Below are 18,091 nucleotides of genomic sequence, written 5' to 3'. Positions count from 1 at the left end.
CAAACATGTTCTTGAAGGAAGGAAAGAAAAGGAACTGGTGAGAAGTGTTGAACCAGGATAAAGTGGGAAAAGGGGATTCCTCCTGTGCAACCCCATTGAACTTGTTGGAACAGAAGAATAAAATGACAGCAAGCACAGCCTGTTCAGCTGTGGTCACTTCTTATACATCTTCTTGGAATGCCCCTTCCACTGACCAAAAGCTGCTGGTAGTTTCAAGTGTCCTCAGTTAGGGCTCCACAGGACTAAGGCTGGGTCTCCCTCACAGAGAATCTCACAGTGCATATTTTGGAGTAAGAGCACAAGGAGAACACTTACTGCCCTCCGCGATGAGTTAAGGAATCCACCTTATTTGATGTAGGAGATCAATTAACCTGGAGCTGTCGGGAGAAGCCACTGTGTGTTAGTGTAAGGAGGAGGCAAGTCTCCTTCCTTCATGTTGGCTGTAGCACTGCTCACCTAAAGGCGCTGCAAATCCTCCTGCTTGAATAAAAACCCTGTGCATTTAAAATTTGGTTGTGTTTGTCCTTTTTTTGGCCACAAGAAAAAAAACCATATTCAAACAGCAGACATTCTTCTTGCTGAACTCAAACACCACCAGTGGCATCATGGCACCTACCAGGAAATACACCATGCAAGGCACCAGCTCACAGCCATTCCTTGAGTACAGGAATGTTGGGATAAATCAATAAAAGCATCAGACCACGCTGCATCTGCCTGTATTTTTCATGTTTCTGTATTTTTCATGTTTCATGTTTCTCAAACTAAGGAGTGCAAATTGTAACAGATACTCTCGTTTCTCAGTCCTGGTAACCAAGGTCTGTCACGCAAGCCCTGACATCACGTGTTTCAGAAAATAAAGCTAAATTTCTACAGAGGTCCACCTTTTCCTGCTTCACACAAACTACAAATCACAGCACTGTGCCCAAAGGGCCAGCATCAGCTTGTTTCAGGCAATCCAAAGGATCCTAAGCCATCAGTTACTGCCCCACCACAATGGGCACTGCATTTCCTGATCTTACATATGAAGGTGAGAATGAGATCCTGACATGCAGAGTTGCCATTATCCCCCAAACACACACCACTCTTTTTCCCTTTCTTCAACACTACAGTAACTACAGCTATGTAGGGATTTTTGTTGCCCCCATAATCTCACCAACACATATAATTGAACACACTACTAGACCAATTCCTTACATGTCTCCAAGACATTCAGAAATCTAAAAACCTCTCTGAAAATAGTCTGCCAAGAAAAAAAAGTGCTATTCAACTACCTTATTTCCAAGTGCATCTGCTGTTGCTCCATATTCACTAATTTTAGCAAAACAGAGCCCGCACAACAATTCTTAGATTAAAAAACCCAAAACAACAAAACCGAAAACTCAAATAATCTGTAACAATTTCTGAATTATATTTCAGAGCACACTGAGGAAATGTTCATCTGGGGTGAGCAAGGAGAAGGTAGCACCAGCAAGCTTTAAGGCATAAGAGCAATAAAGAAGAGATCCAGAAGAGTTGAAGTTCCAAGAACTCACACTTCACTGACACCCATTTGCTTTACCTTTGTCCACAGAAGCATCTGGGCTGGAGTCTCGCAGCTGTTTAATTGGTGAGGAAGCTTTGACTGGTGCTGGAATACTCAATGGTAGTGATAAAGACGTAGGAACATCAGAAAGTTCAGATTCTGAAGACTGGGAGAAGAGATACTCCTCACCAAGGGAATGTCTGTGTAGCTCCACATCCACTACCTTCCAAAAATAGGAGAAAAGACATTAGTATTTGGTGGCTAGGCAAAGATATAAAAAGTGAAAAGAACTATGCCTTTTTATTTCTCTTTTTCTTTCCCCCATCTCTGCATAACATTTCCATTCATTTCAAGGACAGTTCCCAAAGGACCAGCAGCACCTGAGCTAAGACAAAAATCTTGCAACGTTTAATCCTCAGAGTAAAACAGCACATCTCGCAGTCCATGGGGAAATCTGAATAGTGAACACTGATTAGAGCCCAGCTCCAAGCATCCCACTAAGGAAAGGGCTGCATACCCCTGTAGGGACAGGCACAAAAGTGCAGCTTGCCTTTTCTGGCTTTTTTGATAAGGCCTTGAGAAACACACCACATGATCTACTCTTCAAAAGTGTTCTTTAATCACAGTAGACATGTCACATTAATGTTTTCTCCACAGACTGAAAAGCTGAAGTAATGCGATTTCACCACAAAAGTTTCCATTTACTACAGTACAACAAGGGGAGAACAATATCAAGACAACTTTGGGAATACAGCAAACTACAGGTTATTAATTCATTTACTTATTTTAAGAGTTAATTTTTCATTAAGGTACTGAGTCCTGTCTGACAGAGAAACTTAGAAGTACTTAGTATACTGCAAAATTTCATCAGGATAATTGAGTGATCCCTTTAACTTAAACTCTTTATGTGCGAGCTCTGCAGCACATTAGAATCCAAATCATAACATTTAGTACCAAAAGCTTCAAAAAGAATTAAAAATTAAAACTGCAGTACAAAGTTCTTTCTGAAAGAAGAGCTGAAACAGTCTCCTCTGACCCAGGAAGGGGAAAAAATTATTGTTGTCATGAGTAGTGACAAGGTGTCACAATCATTTCATCCAACAAGAGAGCAAAATCTACATTCTAGAAACTGCAAAATCAAATGGGTCTGACTCCTGTGCTTAGTCCTACGTGTCTTCTTTCTAAACATCCTTCAGGCACTCAAAGCACAACCTCCATCCCACGACCCTCAGACTCACCGTTTCTGCGCCAAGTGTCTGCAGCCCTGTGTAGGTCCTGTCCAGCTGGGTAAAACAATACAATATATTAACCAGGACAAAGCAATATATTAGGTAGAATTTACAACACAAATTGTTTGAAAGGAGTTCAAACTGTGTAAGTTGAGCAGCAGCACATCCAATTTCTTAAGGCCACAGGGTCAGGAATCTGCATGCTGTGTTAAGTGTGCCTTTTCTGCAAAAAAAGTCAACCATGACCCAAAGCCCACACTAAAATAGGAAGGAGCAAAAAAGCTGAAGGAAATGAGATTGTTGAGGAAATTTCAGTCTAAGAGAAGTCCTCAAGCAGTGCCCTTTTTCATTCCTCATCTCAATATAATGAAATAATAATGAGAAAAACTCAGAGATTTAAACTGACCAGCACAAAGGCTATGTTTATAGTTTTTGATTAAATAACTGTTCACACTGAGTATCAGCTGATAAAGAGGCATAACATCCCAGAGGCATCTATTAAGACACCTACAGAGAGAAGCTGGGTTTGACAGGCTGCCAGCCATAAACAAGGGCTCAGCTCATCCATATCCACTCACAGCAGCCACAGGCTCAGCATGAACAGCAGAGGTTTGCTGATTTGAGCTCGTGTGTGCCAAGGACTGTCTCAGTTTTCTTCTGTAGGCTGGGCCTCCTTCACTGCCCATCACTGTTACCAATTTCTCCCCAGGTTATATCTCCCCAAATATATTTTACTTATCATCTGCATTACATGTCCTTAAGTTGCAGGGGAATATTTTCAACCTCCTCTACTGTCTATATTTGGCGTTGCAACGAGGTATCTACATTAGCATGAAATTCATTAATGGAGGTAGAGTTTAAATAAAACTAATGCTGCTCAAAGAAACAGGAGACTAAACCAGCTCAGGACTTAAGTCTGCTAATGCCAGGGACTACTAATTAAAAGGAAAACAAGAGCAATGGCCTAGTTTTCCAGGACTGCTGCATAGTATAAATCCTACTGAGTGCTGCAGGAGTGAGTGGGTTGGAAAAGAAAGCTCTTTTCAAAAGGAGCACAGACCAAATGGGGAATCTCAGCCCTCCCTGCCCACTCTAACAGGGATAATCACTAGCTGATATGTGCAAGTGCTGAAGGAACAGAACAGACACAGCGGTCACTTTACCAACAGAAAGACAGTCCTGCAGCCCTGTCAGGTTTCAGCCAGTGAGAGCAGGATAAAAATCTCAAACTGTAGGGAAAAAAAAGCAGGTAAATGCTTTGCTGCTCTGAGTAGAATCGACTCCAGCTGCTGCAAGGCTGGGTTCCCTGGCTACTGCATTGAATCCAATATAGCCAAGGTAAGAGGCTTTCCTGGATCTTTTTAGATTCTCCAGCTCAACTGTTCATGTGAAAATAATCAGCAGGACACACACACACAAAAGAAAGAGGCAGAAACACACACGCAAGCGAAGCCTCTTTCAGGTTATGCAGGACAGCTCATTTAAATGCCTTTCTCTAAAGTATTTTGTTCACATACCTTCAAATTGTGTATGATATCAATCCTCTTGTTCTGGCTATCCTTGAAGTGTATCTGTACTCTCACTGGAAATTCTCCCCAGCCTCTCCTGGTCAGGTGAAATGGAGGTTCTCTGGAAACAAATAGTGATTACATTTTGATGCAGAAGTGGTATAGATTTCATCTCCCTCTTTTTCAGAAAGCCCAAGACTGATTTTCTTGCAGACAACTAAAGCTATCTTCAGGCCTGCTATTCACCACAAAGAGAATGCAATCACAGCAATGAGAATTTTATGGCTTTGGAAACTAGCTGAAAACATACTTGAACTTTACAGAAGGGGACAGGGAAGAAAATGATAAAAAGCTGTTGGATGAGAGGCATAGGAAACAACTGTCTTATTTTGAAAAGAAAAAAAGGCTGTGTTATGTCATATGTCAAATGAAAAATACTCTCTTCAAAAAACCCCAAGCCAGCTCTTAGGGCACAGCTGCAAGGTGAGCTTTCAGTGCAGCATTTTGCAATCACTTCCTTCTGTTCCCTATCGAGCAGAGAGAAGACACATGCTTCATATAACACCCAGAGAACAACATACAGACAACAAGGAAAAATTAAACACTGTCATTTTCCAAGCTGAAAAAGAGGTGTGTATTTATCTGTAACATTTACTGTTACTTTGTATTTCAGCTTGTTATTGTAAATCCCAAATGTAGTTTTGTAACAAAATGGGAGAGGTTTACAGGCTGTTTTTAGTCCAGAACATTAATGTTCACTAAGATGACTGGGACTCTGACACCAGAAATCAATTAACCAGATGGGATTAAACCAGAAGACAAACAGCACTGACATCAGATACTGGAAACTGAGAAAAAAAGCACAAAAAGACAGCAGTCAAGTGTAATTTGGTTACACAGGAAACACAAAGAAGTTTGCTACATCCTGCCATCATAGAATCATAGAATCAGCCGGGTTGGAAAAGATCTCAGAGATCATCCAGTCCAACCCTTGATCCAACCCCGCTGTGGTTCCCAGCCCACGGCACTGATGCCACATCCAGTCTCATCTTAAAAACCTCCAGGGATGGAGAATCCACCACCTCCCTGGGCAGCCCATTCCAATGCCTCATTACTCTCTCCGTAAAAAATTTCTTCCTAATATCCAACCTAAACCTCCCCTGGCACAGCTTGAGACCATGCTCTCTTGTCCTACTGCTGGCTGCCTGGGAGAAGAGATCAACCTCCACCTGGCTCCCCCCTCCTGTCAGGGAGTTGTACAGAGTGATGAGGTCTCCCCTGAGCCTCCTCTTCTCCAGCTAAACAACCTCAGCTCCATCAGCACTTGTGCTCCAGTCCCTTCCCCAGCCCCTCAATGTCCTTCCTGAATTGAGGGGCCCAGAACTAGACACAGCACTCGAGGTGTGGCCTCACCAGTGCTGAGTCCAGGGGGACAATCACTTCCCTGGTCCTGCTGCCACACTGTTCCTGATACAGGCCAGGATGCACAAACCCACATGAATAACATGAAATGCAACAACTGAATGATTTTTCTCAGAAGGAAATTAAAACAAAACAAACAAACAAAAAATACTGAACATGTTTGGCACATTTTCTACATAAAATGTACTATGTTGCAGTAAGCCAAGTCAAGCCAGAGGTTAAATACAGACATGGAATACTAAACCAGGAAAAGAAGTTGCTAACTTTCCAAGAAACTTGGCACTGTAAGCCTGGCAAGCATAAAGACTGGAATAGTGATTGGAATAATTCCTTTTTACCTCACTTCTACCAGGTCGTTAGGTTTGTAACTGGGATGGAGGAAGAACCAAACTTTCTTGACAAAATGATTTATGCTGGGTTCTCTCCGAGAGCCTCGGACGTACACCATCCATTTATGGGTTGACTGATCATTTTCTTCTCTCTTGTCAGGGGGAATGTACCTGGTAAAGAAAGTAAAAAAACAAACACAAGATAAAAATCCCAAATAGAAAAATACTGCAAAAAGCATTTCAGGAAAGTTTAGGCAAAAAAACTGGGGATGGTAAAATGCCTGTGGGAACCTTGCCCCCGTACAGTTCGCTTGTTCGTCCTTACTCTGACAGTTCATCCAGGAGCAGATACAGGTCCCAAAATCTACTCTACTCTTCTAACACATTTACTCTGTTTTAATGCATAATGGCCATATGAAATTCACCTATTTAAACATTTGACTCTTAATTGGGAAGACTTAATTTTAACATTCTACCACAGTCAGATTCCTTTTCCCATCCTATTCTGAGATATCACAAGCAAAGCCACACCAGAACACATCAACAACTCTGCTATCATAAATACAATTTATACAATAAAAACAATTATTCTTAGGAATTTTTAAGAAACTTCAGAGTCAATACAGGAATTTTTAAGAAACTTTGGAGTCAATACTTAGTTCTGGGTACAGCCGTAGGTAGATTTTCAAGATGCAAGTCTAAGACTAGGCTTTGTCAGCAAATGCCTGATACTTTCTATGCAAAAGACTGACTTGAGTAGTGCCAGGGTGGAGAGTTAAAACCTGGAATTGTCCATAGTTGCCTAAAATTAATGCCTTTCTCCACTAATTTCCTCAAAGTTCAACAGTTATGTATATTTACCTGGAAATTTTAATAAATATATAAATAAAATCTGTAAAAATTAATTTATTCAGATTATTCTGGGCTGTCACAATTTTCCTCATTCTAGTCATTTGGTGCATTGGGGGGGTTTTTTCTGTTTAATAAAACCCCCACACTATCCCTAGGGACACACTGAATTAACCAACTAATTCAATTAATCGACACACTGAATTAGGACAACTTGCTTTTCTGAATTTTCATGGGAAAGCTTCAGACTTCTAACTGATCAAAAAAAGCTGAAATACTTCCCTTGAAAGAAACAGATTTTAAAACCTCCCTATATATACATATATAAATAAAACAACTACTAAAACACCTGATCCTCCCACAGGAAAAAAAAACCCACCTCATGCACCTGAGCTGCCTTGGCTACAGTGATTATTTAAGGGCAACACCTTATGTTGTGACAGCCTAGCAATTTTATTTGCCTCCTAATTTTAACCTCCTATTCCATTTAATCCTGAAACAAAGGACCGTCCCTCAGGCTCTGGATACTAACTTGGAAACGTTGCCAACCACAATCGTTTTCTTCACATAAAGCCGTGAAGTTTCATCATTTGACAGTCCGGCATTTCGTTGTCCTGGTTTTTGAGAGCTTGAAACACCCGAACTGTCCTGAGGGTAGGGGAAGAAAAAAAAGGCAAACAAAAACCCAAACATTCCTCTTAAACATCATTTTGTTTGGTGCTAGAAATGTAAGGTGCTGTTAAAAAAAACAACAGACCTGCATAAATGAAAGACCAACAACAAATCATCCCTAAAAATATTTGAATTGCTATCCAGACACACTTAAGCAACTCAGGCATGGAACAGTGCTATCCTACCTAGCCAGGAGCGCAAGGCACAGCTTGACTGAGCGGGCATTGTGCGACATCACATGGATCTGAGTCATGATTTCAGCTTGGCTTTCAAAAGCACTACCACTGCACTATCTGAAAGAAACAGGCACTGCTAGAATGGTATCATGTTGGTCACTAATCAGAAAACAAAAGGTAAATCTCCCACAGGTGGGTGCTGAAAATCTAAATCTTTCTCCTTCTCAGACTCTGCTGCTTTGAGGGACTCTGGTGTTGCTTCATGGTGAAGAGTCAAGGCTGGGCTTGAGACAGCAATTCAACTCAGCAGGGACAGCAGCAGCCACACCATGTCACTGACATCCAGGTGAACCTGCAAATCCACCACAATCCTTGGGGCACAATACAACCAGCAACCCTGTAACACAACCCCAGCTATTACTGGGGCCAAGGCCAAGACTCCCTGATATGACAATGATATGACCACTTACAGTGCCAACACAAATGGAACTGCTGTTTGCATGGGAACAAGAGGCTTTTCTACAACTCTCGGATAAAGCAGATGTCTGGAGAATAAGGGACTGCCATCCTCTAGTGACCAACAGAGCTGGAGCTGCAGCTTCCTGGAGCACACTCCAATGAGCTCTCCCCAGACAAGGGTCAGCATGGGGAGCAGTGGATTCACTAGGAACCATTAGCTCTCCTCTGTCAAGTCAGTCATGCCCCAAAGTGGAGCAAGAAGCCAGGAAAGGCTGGGATGGCTCCTACTCCTTAACACTCCCTCAGTCACCTCTGGGCCACAGGCTGCAGGTCGAAGATGTACCAACGTGCTACACCCAAGCAATGGAGCTGCTCCATCAATGCCCTCAGTGCAAGAAGCAAGTTCTGTTGCTCTGGTGGTTTACGATGTAGGGGGGTCCACATTCCATAGGGTGTATCTGCCTTCTGGCACAGACCCCAAGCAGGGTTTCAGCAAACTGCAGCCCTGTTATCGGTGGTGTCACACTGTTCAGTGGAGGCAGAATCATTGCCCTTTCTGCCATGTATTACTACAACTTGCTCACCTGCAGAATGCAGCCATATTCACTGAGATATACCCATCCCTTGGGTTAGGGGCTGTACTCGTCTCAGGCCTGACTGCTTAAATGAGGAAAGGAAATGGAAGAGTTTCACCTCACCTACTAAGGCACATTTCACCTGCAGACAGTGAGTGAGCCTCCTCGGTGGAGCTACCTGCAGTCAACAGGTGAAGCATTTGTGTGGCTGCACAGTGAGCCACAAAGGGAATGGATCCAGGTCAAAAATAACCCAGGAAAGAGCACAAGGGAAAAACAACAGAAGGTATGTTTAACCTGGGTCAGTCTGGTACAGTTGAGCAAACAGTGATACTACGATGCAAAACAGCAAGCAGCACCCTAAAGAGAAAACCAACTCAAACTATGCACCCAGGCTCTACCAGCTCACACTCCCAGAGTGAGCTACTCCACCGGTGTTACTGTTTTCACTACAGGTTGCTGAGGAGGCCAAACCCCTCCACTGGATCAACTGCTCTTGCAGTCCCCATCAGCACCCAGGGTCAGGCACTACTTCCTAAAAACACATCTTGCTTTTCTCTCCAGGCTCTGCCCTCCTGACCTGACTTCCATCTGTACAGCAAAGCCCTTTGCTCAGGCTCTGGAGCACCTCCTAGCCCAGAGGCTACGACCAGAGAGCAGCAGAGCTGTGCTGCCACCACTCTCCCTGTGGCCTGCTGAGCTCACTGCTGGGCAGGGTTGAGTTAAGAGGAGTTACCCACGTCACAGACACTTCAGGTGGCCTTACAGCAAAGCCAGGCTGAGGGAGTGGGAGCAAGCGGTTGGAGAGGGCAAGAAACAGATCTTCAGCAAGGTGGGTGAAAACATGAAGAGCTCCTGGTGCCAGCACCGAGTCCACAGAGCACACACCTCCAACAACTCGACCACCACTCGAGTTTTACTTTACCCGGCCAGCATTTCTGCTCTGTCTCTGGTCCAGGCTGTTTGCCAGCCGCTCCTCTGCGTCCAAGTTGCCATTGTCTTTGTCCAGGAGAAAGTCATTGTGCTGAGAGAGCGAGTCGCTCTCAGAGTGGTTGGCAGAGGGAGTGTCTGAGCCCTGGTTAGCTGGAGATGAGGATCTTGAGGGCGATTCCAAGAATTTCTTGATTGAAGGGTGATTAAGAATTGTCGAATCACATGACCTGGTGCCCTGCAGGAAGGAGGCAGATCTGGTCACCATACCCCTGCAGCCCAGATAAAAAAGGAGCTGCACCAGAAAAGAAAAAGTCAATGTATGAAGAAAGAGCAAATATTTAATCAGCTGCCCTGTAGGAAAAACATATGTTGCAGAAGATAAAAGCTTAAAATGGTTCTACACAAAAAGCACCACAAATTGAATCTGTTCCCTTAGGTCTTTTGATCTCAGAAACCCATCAGGTTTTGGAAACGAAGACTGCAGCCTACTCAAATACCTACAATGCCCCTTTGTAAGTAACACCATCTCTTCCCATGCAGACACCTACACTCTCCCACCACACACAGGAAGGCCACAGCTGCCCAGCTCTTGCAGGCAATCAGGGTACTAAGTGCATCAGGCTCTATAGCTTTGATACTCACTGGCCGTCTTGTCAAAACCTGTGAGGCAAACTACACATATTAGCACCCTGCCTGCTCCCAAGGCTTAACAGAGGATAAATAATAATGTGCTTAGACAAGGTTGCAAACTTTCCTCAAAACGGACATCTTAGAGCTAATCTTAGATCCTCCTAAACCTGCAAGGGGGAGGACAAGGCAGGCAAGTGTTTACATCTCTTTATTTTTCTTCCTTAGTATGACAAAGGCCCTTTTCTTAATTCCTGAATTTGCTTTTAACCTCAGAAGTAGAAGGAAAACACCCATCACTCAAAGCAAGTGTCCCTCAGTCACTTGTCCTAGCACCAGTCCTCCCTGTCACCTTGGTTTGATGAAACCCCCCTCTGTCAGACAGACAGCCTTGCTCCAGCTCCTGAAGCCACAGACACACCAGAGTGGCACTGACAGCTTTTCTGATAGGCAGTACCAGCTGAAAGAGGTTTCTTCCCTGCCCAAACCATCTGGATCAGCCAAGCTGGCACAATTATTCATGGGGAGGGGGCAGGTCACAAAGGAAAACAAATTAAGAAACTAACTTGGGATTTATTTGTTGCTTTGTTTATTATTGGTTTTGTTCTTTTTTTTTTTCTTTTCCTTTGCAGGTTTATTTTTCATCCATGTGAATTCCCTGATCCAAAATTCTGCCAACATGATGGAGGGGGTTGCATGGGGATAGACACCAGCACCACTGTGGAGCAGCAGAACTGCCTTCAAGACGTGGTAGCAGGAGTGGAGTTAAACACTGTCCCATCTTGGCTTTTAAAGGATCATTTGAGAACATTCTTTCCAACTGTCCCTTACACACACAAGTGAAGCAATTACCAACTCTCAGTTACCTGCTTATGAGAGTTATATCCGTACATCCAATGGTAGGGACACACGTCCAAAAAAAACCCAAAACCCAAACCACTACCAAGACCCTCTTCTTTTGCTTTACCTCTTGTCAAGTAAAGTCACCAACACCTTGTTCAGTAATTTGTGGGAAAACATAATAAACTGTAATCATGAGTCCTCATAAGCCTCAAAACTCAGCAGCACTGGGTTCCAGAATTGTTTTTATTTATGAGAACAGGTCAGGAATTTGCAAATCATCTTCCTAGAAGTTCTGAATGAAAGTACAAAGACTCCCATTCTTCCAGAAGGAGAAACAAGACAATCATTCCCTGCCGAGTCAAACATACACGGAAAACTGAAACCAGCAACAATTTCAAAATGAGAAAGAAGTGATTTAGCCTGCATGCAAATCAGGACTTTCAGAAAAAATTAAAAATGCAATTGAAGATACAGCTATTGTAACCATAATATAAATACTACTTGGAAAACTAAATAAAGCTAGGAGGTGCCAGTAACAAAATGTGTTATTTCTAGCAAGTGTGAAATTCAGCAGGGAAAAAAACAAACACCCTGCATGGCAGAGCAAGGGACAGTACAGCTCTTGTAGACACATGATAGCATTGGATAAAGGCACTTTCAAAGATCAGAACTTAGCTCACATTCTTCAGCTGCCCAGACAAAAATCAAGGGGGGCAGAGGGATCTCCAAGCCTCCCAATGCTTCCACAACTTTTTCCAATGCCTGTTGCTCAACTCAAGTTCATTGAGAGAAAAACAAGCTGAACTTTTTTCTTTTTACCCCACTCCAAGCCCTGTGGAAATCACAATAGGGAAACCAGGATCAGCACTGAGAGCCACTGCTTGGAAGAGAAATTCTTATGGGACTACAGTGAAACTCATGTTTGCAGCACCCATCTGCAACTTCCAAAAATCAACTCAGATCTTTACTGGAAATCAGATCAACTCCCTGAATTGAAAAGATAGTAATGAAATACCTACACTGGCAAGGAACTACATGGCATTTGGGAGCCTGCACAAGTCATGAACATGCTACAATTAGCAGTCATTAAGGGCAGAGTGCTCAGAACTGGGGTTTAACTAAGAAAGTCTGAAGTTCTTTTAATCTTGTGAATTTTTAATCTCCCTGTAATATCTCCCTGATTTATATCCTGCTCTACTGCTGCCATCAGTCTGTTCATCAACCCTTCAACAGACTGGCTGCCAGGTTAAAGGGAGGATGGTTTCATGGCACTGTCCAACCCTCTAAAAATCTTGAAATCTTGATTTTTTTTTTTTTTTTTTTTTCTTTCTTGAAAAGTTCCAAAACCCATCTGCTTCCACTCTCCTCCTGTGGAATGGGAAAGCATGTTCCCCATTTTTCAGGGCTTTGCAAGGACAAACTGTGCAGTGTCTGACAAGAAAGGTGCTGTCATGCAAAAACCAATGAAAAATTGCAGAGTATTTTAGAAACCAGAACCAGGAGATGCTGAATGACTTCTCAACTGCTCCCTGAAGGCTCCTCTTTGCCAAGTTCCTGAGGCTCAGCTGGTGGTGCACAGGTCTCCTCTCCCACTGGCACCATTTTGTTAAATCACATCTCAAAACCAAACAGCTGAATAGCCAGTGAACTCTACACCTTTCTTTGCAAAAATCCCCCTTAGTCTTATTGTTCCCAGAGTAATTTTTACCTCTCCAGCTTTAAGGAGACCGGCAGATGCATAATAGTTGGCGACAATACAGGCACGCAGCTTGTCCATCATCCTTCTCGCTTCGATCAGGCGCTACCAAAAGAAGAGGTAACATACAGTAAAAATAACCACTGCAGCCATCACCAAACCCCCACACACCAGCATCTTAGCTACTGACAGGAACAAAACCTTTATACCTGATCTATAACTTCGATTTCATGTTCTTTACTCTTCATTTCGACAGCAAACTGTTCTTTTATAATAGTCTCAATCTTCTGCACGGTAACATCTCGAGCTGTAGGAGGCCACACATGGAAAATAAAGAAGAATGAAGTATTTACACTTCTATTTTTGAGGCTCTATTTGAAAACAGAAAGATCAGAGATCACTACGGAGTGAGAAGTGAAGGGATAATAAGTTCAGCACACACACAGAAAAAGGGAAGGATCATTTTCCTGAAAAAGAAAGTTATTTGCCTTAACAAAAATCACATGTATCCTTAAAAGCTGGCTTATGTAGAGAGCCGTTTTTTCCTTTTTAGGTCTGAGATGACAAATAGCAGAAAATGGGAAGAACAGGACCAGTTTGTTTACTTCTGTCTCAGTGAAGCTGTAAACAGTAAGAGGAAACCTCCAAACTGCTACGGCCAAGTGCAGTTACCGCTGTGATTGCGCAGGAACGAGTGGGAACACCAGGGACGTTCTTCTGCTCTCCTTGGCCAGATTCACATCCAGGAAATTTACACCACATCACGCAGCAGTAATGAGGCAAACCCATACTTCGGCACTGGCACGAAGTGCAGCCTCCTCTGGAGTGCCTACAAACCATTTATTACTCATAAAGGAAACTAGATTATCAAAAGCTGGTCTATCTCTTACAAAATCCCCTTCCAGCACAGCAGTCAAAAAAATTTAGCCTTTCAGCAGGTGTTTACTGACCTCAGTGGAAAGTATGTAGTTTAAGATTTCAAACTGGGCAAATACCTAACAGCAAATTAGTGGCTAAGAATGAAATTGGCACATTATTGTATTTTTCTAGGACATGTATACATAGGAAGAACTGTTCTTTTCACCCTACACATACCATAGCTTTTAATATTGCCCTTCCTTTGTCACCTCCATTACCCCTCGAGGGGGTTCAAACAAGAACTATTTTTATCAAGCTCTAAGTAAGAATCTGGCAAAGCAAGAATTAACACTTCTAGAATAAAGCCTGGAAAAGGTGCTCCAGCTTGTGCCAGAAATACAGTGACTCCACTGCAAAGCAGATCAGAGAAACAGCTTGGGCTTCTCTGGAAAAATTTCACATTGCTTCTACATGGAATAGAATGCAACAGCACCAAGACCTTGGCTTGAGCTCCAGAGCAAGCATGTTTTCCTAAGAGGTGTATATGTTCGAAGAGGTTTCTAATATCCCAATAGAAAGAGTAAAGAAATCAAAAGCAACTCAAAACCTTGCTGGTATGTTCCAGACAGCATACATAACTGTACTGTCTGATAAGGTACCTACAACAGAAGTGAGGCAACTGATACCTCCATATGCAACAGGGGTATCCTAAATATTTTTACTTATTTCCACATACCTATATATATACACTTATATATTCTAGGATCAGCAGTAGTTCAAGCCCACATTAAAACAGAATTACATTGGAATCTGTATGACTAAGGCAAAATTAAAAAGCAGAGGGATATAATTTACCTCCAGCCATGGCTAGGAAATTCACATGTAAGGCTACACTTAAAATAAACCTAAACAGATGAAGTTATGAGATGTATGGTTCAGATGGGGACAACTCCATCTCTTCCCTGAGACATGATGCCATGCCACACCAACATTATGACAATTAAAGCACTTTAGGATTTGTGGTTATATTAGGCTTTTAAGGACACTTTATTTTCGTATTTTGCCCAGCTTGTGTCAACCACAGTCCCTCATTAAGACTGTGTTAGTGAAATTTGTATACTTCAGGAATTGAAAGTTGGAGATCTTCCATGAGAGGAAGAAAGAAGCCAATTTGGAGGAATCACCTGAACAGAAAGTTCACTTTGGCAAGGACAGTTTTCCAGGGCCCTAAGACTTTGCCTGCTTGTTATCAAGACTTTCTGAAGAAGTTGCTTCAGAAGCAGATTTAAAATCCCATCTGCAGTGCCTGGGACACTTCAGAACAGAGGGTGGTGACTTCTGGCAGCCAGACAGGGCAGGCAGCTGGGAGTGGTGACACGGCCACACACAGCACAGCTGCTCTGGGCCCCACTGTGAGGGCCCCTGCCCCACGTGGCAGACAGGACCTGACCAGCAACACATTCACTTCAGAGTTCAGACTCCTCAGACCTGACCAGCTGTACACCATCCTCCAAAACATCACCCACGAAGCCATCATCTGTCCCTCTCCAACTGGCAGCTCCGGCACCCTGCTCTATTCCTGGATCATCTTCAGATCCCACAGCCAGCCTCGTTTTTCTCACCTCCCTGTTCGTCAGCTCTTCCCATCATGATCCTCTCACTAGCTGTGCTATGCCAAAAATCACTGGCCTACTCCCTGTCCCCGGGGCAAGAAGCTCCACTCTCATTTGCCCAGAGAGGACTGCAACCTGTCCCAGGCACTCTGCCAACAGGCTGGTTTCCAAAGCATATCTAATCGTGCCAAATGCAAACCTACTCATCCAGCTACTCTCTCCACTACAATTCTTTGTCCCCATCTCCTTTAGTCAGGTTCCTCTTTCTCCTCTCTTGCATGTTTCAAGGCCCCTTCCTTCTCCCTAACTTATCCCTTCTACACTGCTCCTTTCCATTTTATCTGCCTGCTCTTGCAAACATTTGTCATCTTCCAAGAGCCAGTCTGTGTACTGCAGGGTCATGGATTTTTTTCCCCTCCCCAGGCTGTACTGCAAACTGCACATCCCCCAAAACATAAACAAACTGCCAATCCTTCCAAGAGCAGACTTCAACTGCAAAACAGATATACAGGCTGCAGCACAACTCAGCATGGGAAGGTGCTCTGTCAAATACTTCAACAAGCAGCAGGAACCAAAGTACATGGCTGGGACCTTGGAGAGCTCGTGTTCCAGCTGCTATCACACACCAAAGGCTGCATCCTCACACTTTATTTATGGTTCAGATAGCAGGTAGGGATGACTACACATACGGCACATCTTCATTTGGCTACACAGAGGCATCACTACTTGCCTTGCTCAATGTCTGCCCTTTGGCCCCTTAGCTCCTGCCCCAGCCCTTTCCTGAAGGTTTGTGGACAGCATGCACATCCACAGCGTTTCCAACTCCACAGCTCCTACCTGACTGTTCGGCTGCTTTGTGCCGCTTGTTGGGATGTGTGATGGTGATCTCCTCATAGTCGGGGTCCTTCTCTGCGATCACTCTCTTGATCCCAGACATGTTCTCTACTCCACTGACAGGAAAAATAAAAGCATTAGCGTTACCCATAGTGACCTTCTGGGCAAACTTCAGCCTCTCACCTCGTGCGGGGAGGCCTGTGGTGCACCCGGAGGAGGGGGGGCAACTCCTTCCCCAGGGGCTGGAGATCATCCCACAGCTGCACAGGGGAGCTGGTACGTTCTGTACAGCCCAGAAGCTTCAAACGCCTCCCGGGCCCTGCGGTTCCCGACAGGCCGGGTGCCCGCATCCTCAGCGGGGCTGCAGCGGTACAGGGCCCCCGTGCCCCGCTGCCCATGAGGGGCAAAGAGACCCTGCTCGGGATCCCGAGACTCCGGGGGAGCCAGGGCTCACTCCGCACAGGCACCCCCGCCGCTGGAAGGGGGAACTCGGGCACCCCAAGCACACGGCGAGAGCCCAGGGTGCCCCAGCACCAGCAGGGCTGCCCCGCTCCCCGCCGCGGAGTCACACCCGGCCGTGCCCCGCCGAGAACCGCCTAACACGGGCCACGACCCTTCCCGTGAGGGGGCAGCGCGTCCCGCCGGGGCGGGAGGGGCGCGGGGCAGGACCCGCAGCCGCGAAGCCGGGCCGAGGCCGCCGCGGGGCACGGTGTGAGGACCAGAGGCGTCCGGGGTGACGGCGGTGGCGGGGCCGCCGCGGGGCGCGGAGGGCGGAGCGCTGCCCGCGGCCAGTCCCACGTGCGGCGGCGCCGCTCCCCTCCCCCGCCGCGCACACAAAGCCGCCGCCGCGGCCGCGCTCCCGCCCCGCGCCGCTCCCGCCCCGCCGCTCACCCGCGCTCCGCCACTGCCCGGCCCCGCCGCCCGCACCGGCCGCCCCCGCCCGCCGCGCCCGCGCCGCCCCGGGCGCTCAGCGCCGGCCCCCGCGGGGCCGTCCCGCCGCCGCCGCCGCCATGAGCGCAGGGCCGAGCACCGCCCTCGCCGCCGGGGCGGGTCCGCGCAGGCGGGCAGCGCGCGGGGGGCGGGGCCGGGCCGTGAGGGGCCGTGAGGGGCCGTGAGGGGCCGTGAGGGGCCGTGAGGGGCCGTGAGGGGCCGTGAGGGGCCGTGAGGGGCCGTGAGGGGCCGTGAGGGGCCGTGAGGGGCCGCACCTGCCGCCGCGGGCAGGGGCTGCCTCTCGCAGCACCGCGGGGGCAGAGGGCGGCGCGGGGGGCGCGGAGCTACCTCAGGGAAAGGGTCGAGCCGGGCCCGTGGCGCTGTGGGGGCCCGGCCGCGCCGGTCCCGCCGCGGGCGAGGAGCGGGCTGTGGGCAGGGCAAAGCTCGCCCGCGGCACCTCGGGGACCGAGATGGGCGACGCGGCCGCGTTCCTGTGTGGAGAAACGGGTGCAGTGCCCTGATCCGGACTTGCTGCCTGGAACAACCGTGTTTTAACGCGTAATAGAATTTGGGGAAGACATTTTAACAGAGAAGATACTCCACGAAAGGATGATGAGAAGGGCACTGAGGTGCTGGAGCGGGTCCAGACAAAGGCGACGGAGATGGTGAAGGGTCTGGAGCACAAGTCCTGTGAGGAGCGGCCGGGGAGCTGAGGGTGTTTAGCCTGGAGAAAGGAGGCTCAAGGGTGACCTTATCACTCTCTACAACTCCCTCACAGGAAGCTGTAGCCTGGTGGGGGTCGGGCTCTGCTCCCAGGCAACACGAGACAGGACAAGAGGACGTAGTCTCAAGCTGCACCGGAGGGGGTTTAGGTTGGACATCAAGAAGAAATTCTTCACATAAAGGGTGATTCAATATTGGAACGGGCTGCCCGGAGAGATGGTGAGAGACTGGGTGTGACGCTTAGTGCCCTGGTCTGGTTGACATGGTGGTGTTCAGTCAGGTTGGACTTGACG

General features: G+C 46.3%; 1 protein-coding gene across 11 annotated transcripts in view; it reads right to left on the bottom strand.

Moving 5' to 3' along the window:
* The window catches only part of YEATS2 (YEATS domain containing 2), a 53,126-nt gene extending 36,008 nt beyond the window's left edge, over nucleotides 1-17,118 (bottom strand). For 2 of the 11 annotated variants that reach the window (XR_010433224.1, XM_064666960.1), the window contains exons 1-9: nucleotides 16,149-16,547; nucleotides 13,050-13,147; nucleotides 12,853-12,945; nucleotides 9,667-9,909; nucleotides 7,392-7,507; nucleotides 6,020-6,181; nucleotides 4,269-4,380; nucleotides 2,761-2,805; nucleotides 1,559-1,745 (exon numbers count right to left, since the gene is read on the bottom strand). Coding sequence is in view for 10 of the 11 variants with exons in the window: in XM_064666960.1 (XP_064523030.1) it covers nucleotides 1,559-1,745; nucleotides 2,761-2,805; nucleotides 4,269-4,380; nucleotides 6,020-6,181; nucleotides 7,392-7,507; nucleotides 9,667-9,909; nucleotides 12,853-12,945; nucleotides 13,050-13,147; nucleotides 16,149-16,398 (1,306 nt within the window). In the remaining variant the exon portion in view is untranslated. Of the gene's footprint in view, nucleotides 1-1,558; nucleotides 1,746-2,760; nucleotides 2,806-4,268; nucleotides 4,381-6,019; nucleotides 6,182-7,391; nucleotides 7,508-9,666; nucleotides 9,910-12,852; nucleotides 12,946-13,049; nucleotides 13,148-16,148; nucleotides 16,548-17,036 lie in introns of those variants that run through there. The other 9 variants (XM_064666957.1, XM_064666958.1, XM_064666961.1 and 6 more) reach the window with 7 other exon arrangements.
* Nucleotides 17,119-18,091: the final 973 nt, after the last annotated feature.

This window comes from Pseudopipra pipra, chromosome 10, assembly GCF_036250125.1.
Source record: "Pseudopipra pipra isolate bDixPip1 chromosome 10, bDixPip1.hap1, whole genome shotgun sequence".
Classification (NCBI taxonomy): domain Eukaryota; kingdom Metazoa; phylum Chordata; class Aves; order Passeriformes; family Pipridae; genus Pseudopipra; species Pseudopipra pipra.
This window is presented reverse-complemented; position numbering and strand designations above follow the sequence as displayed.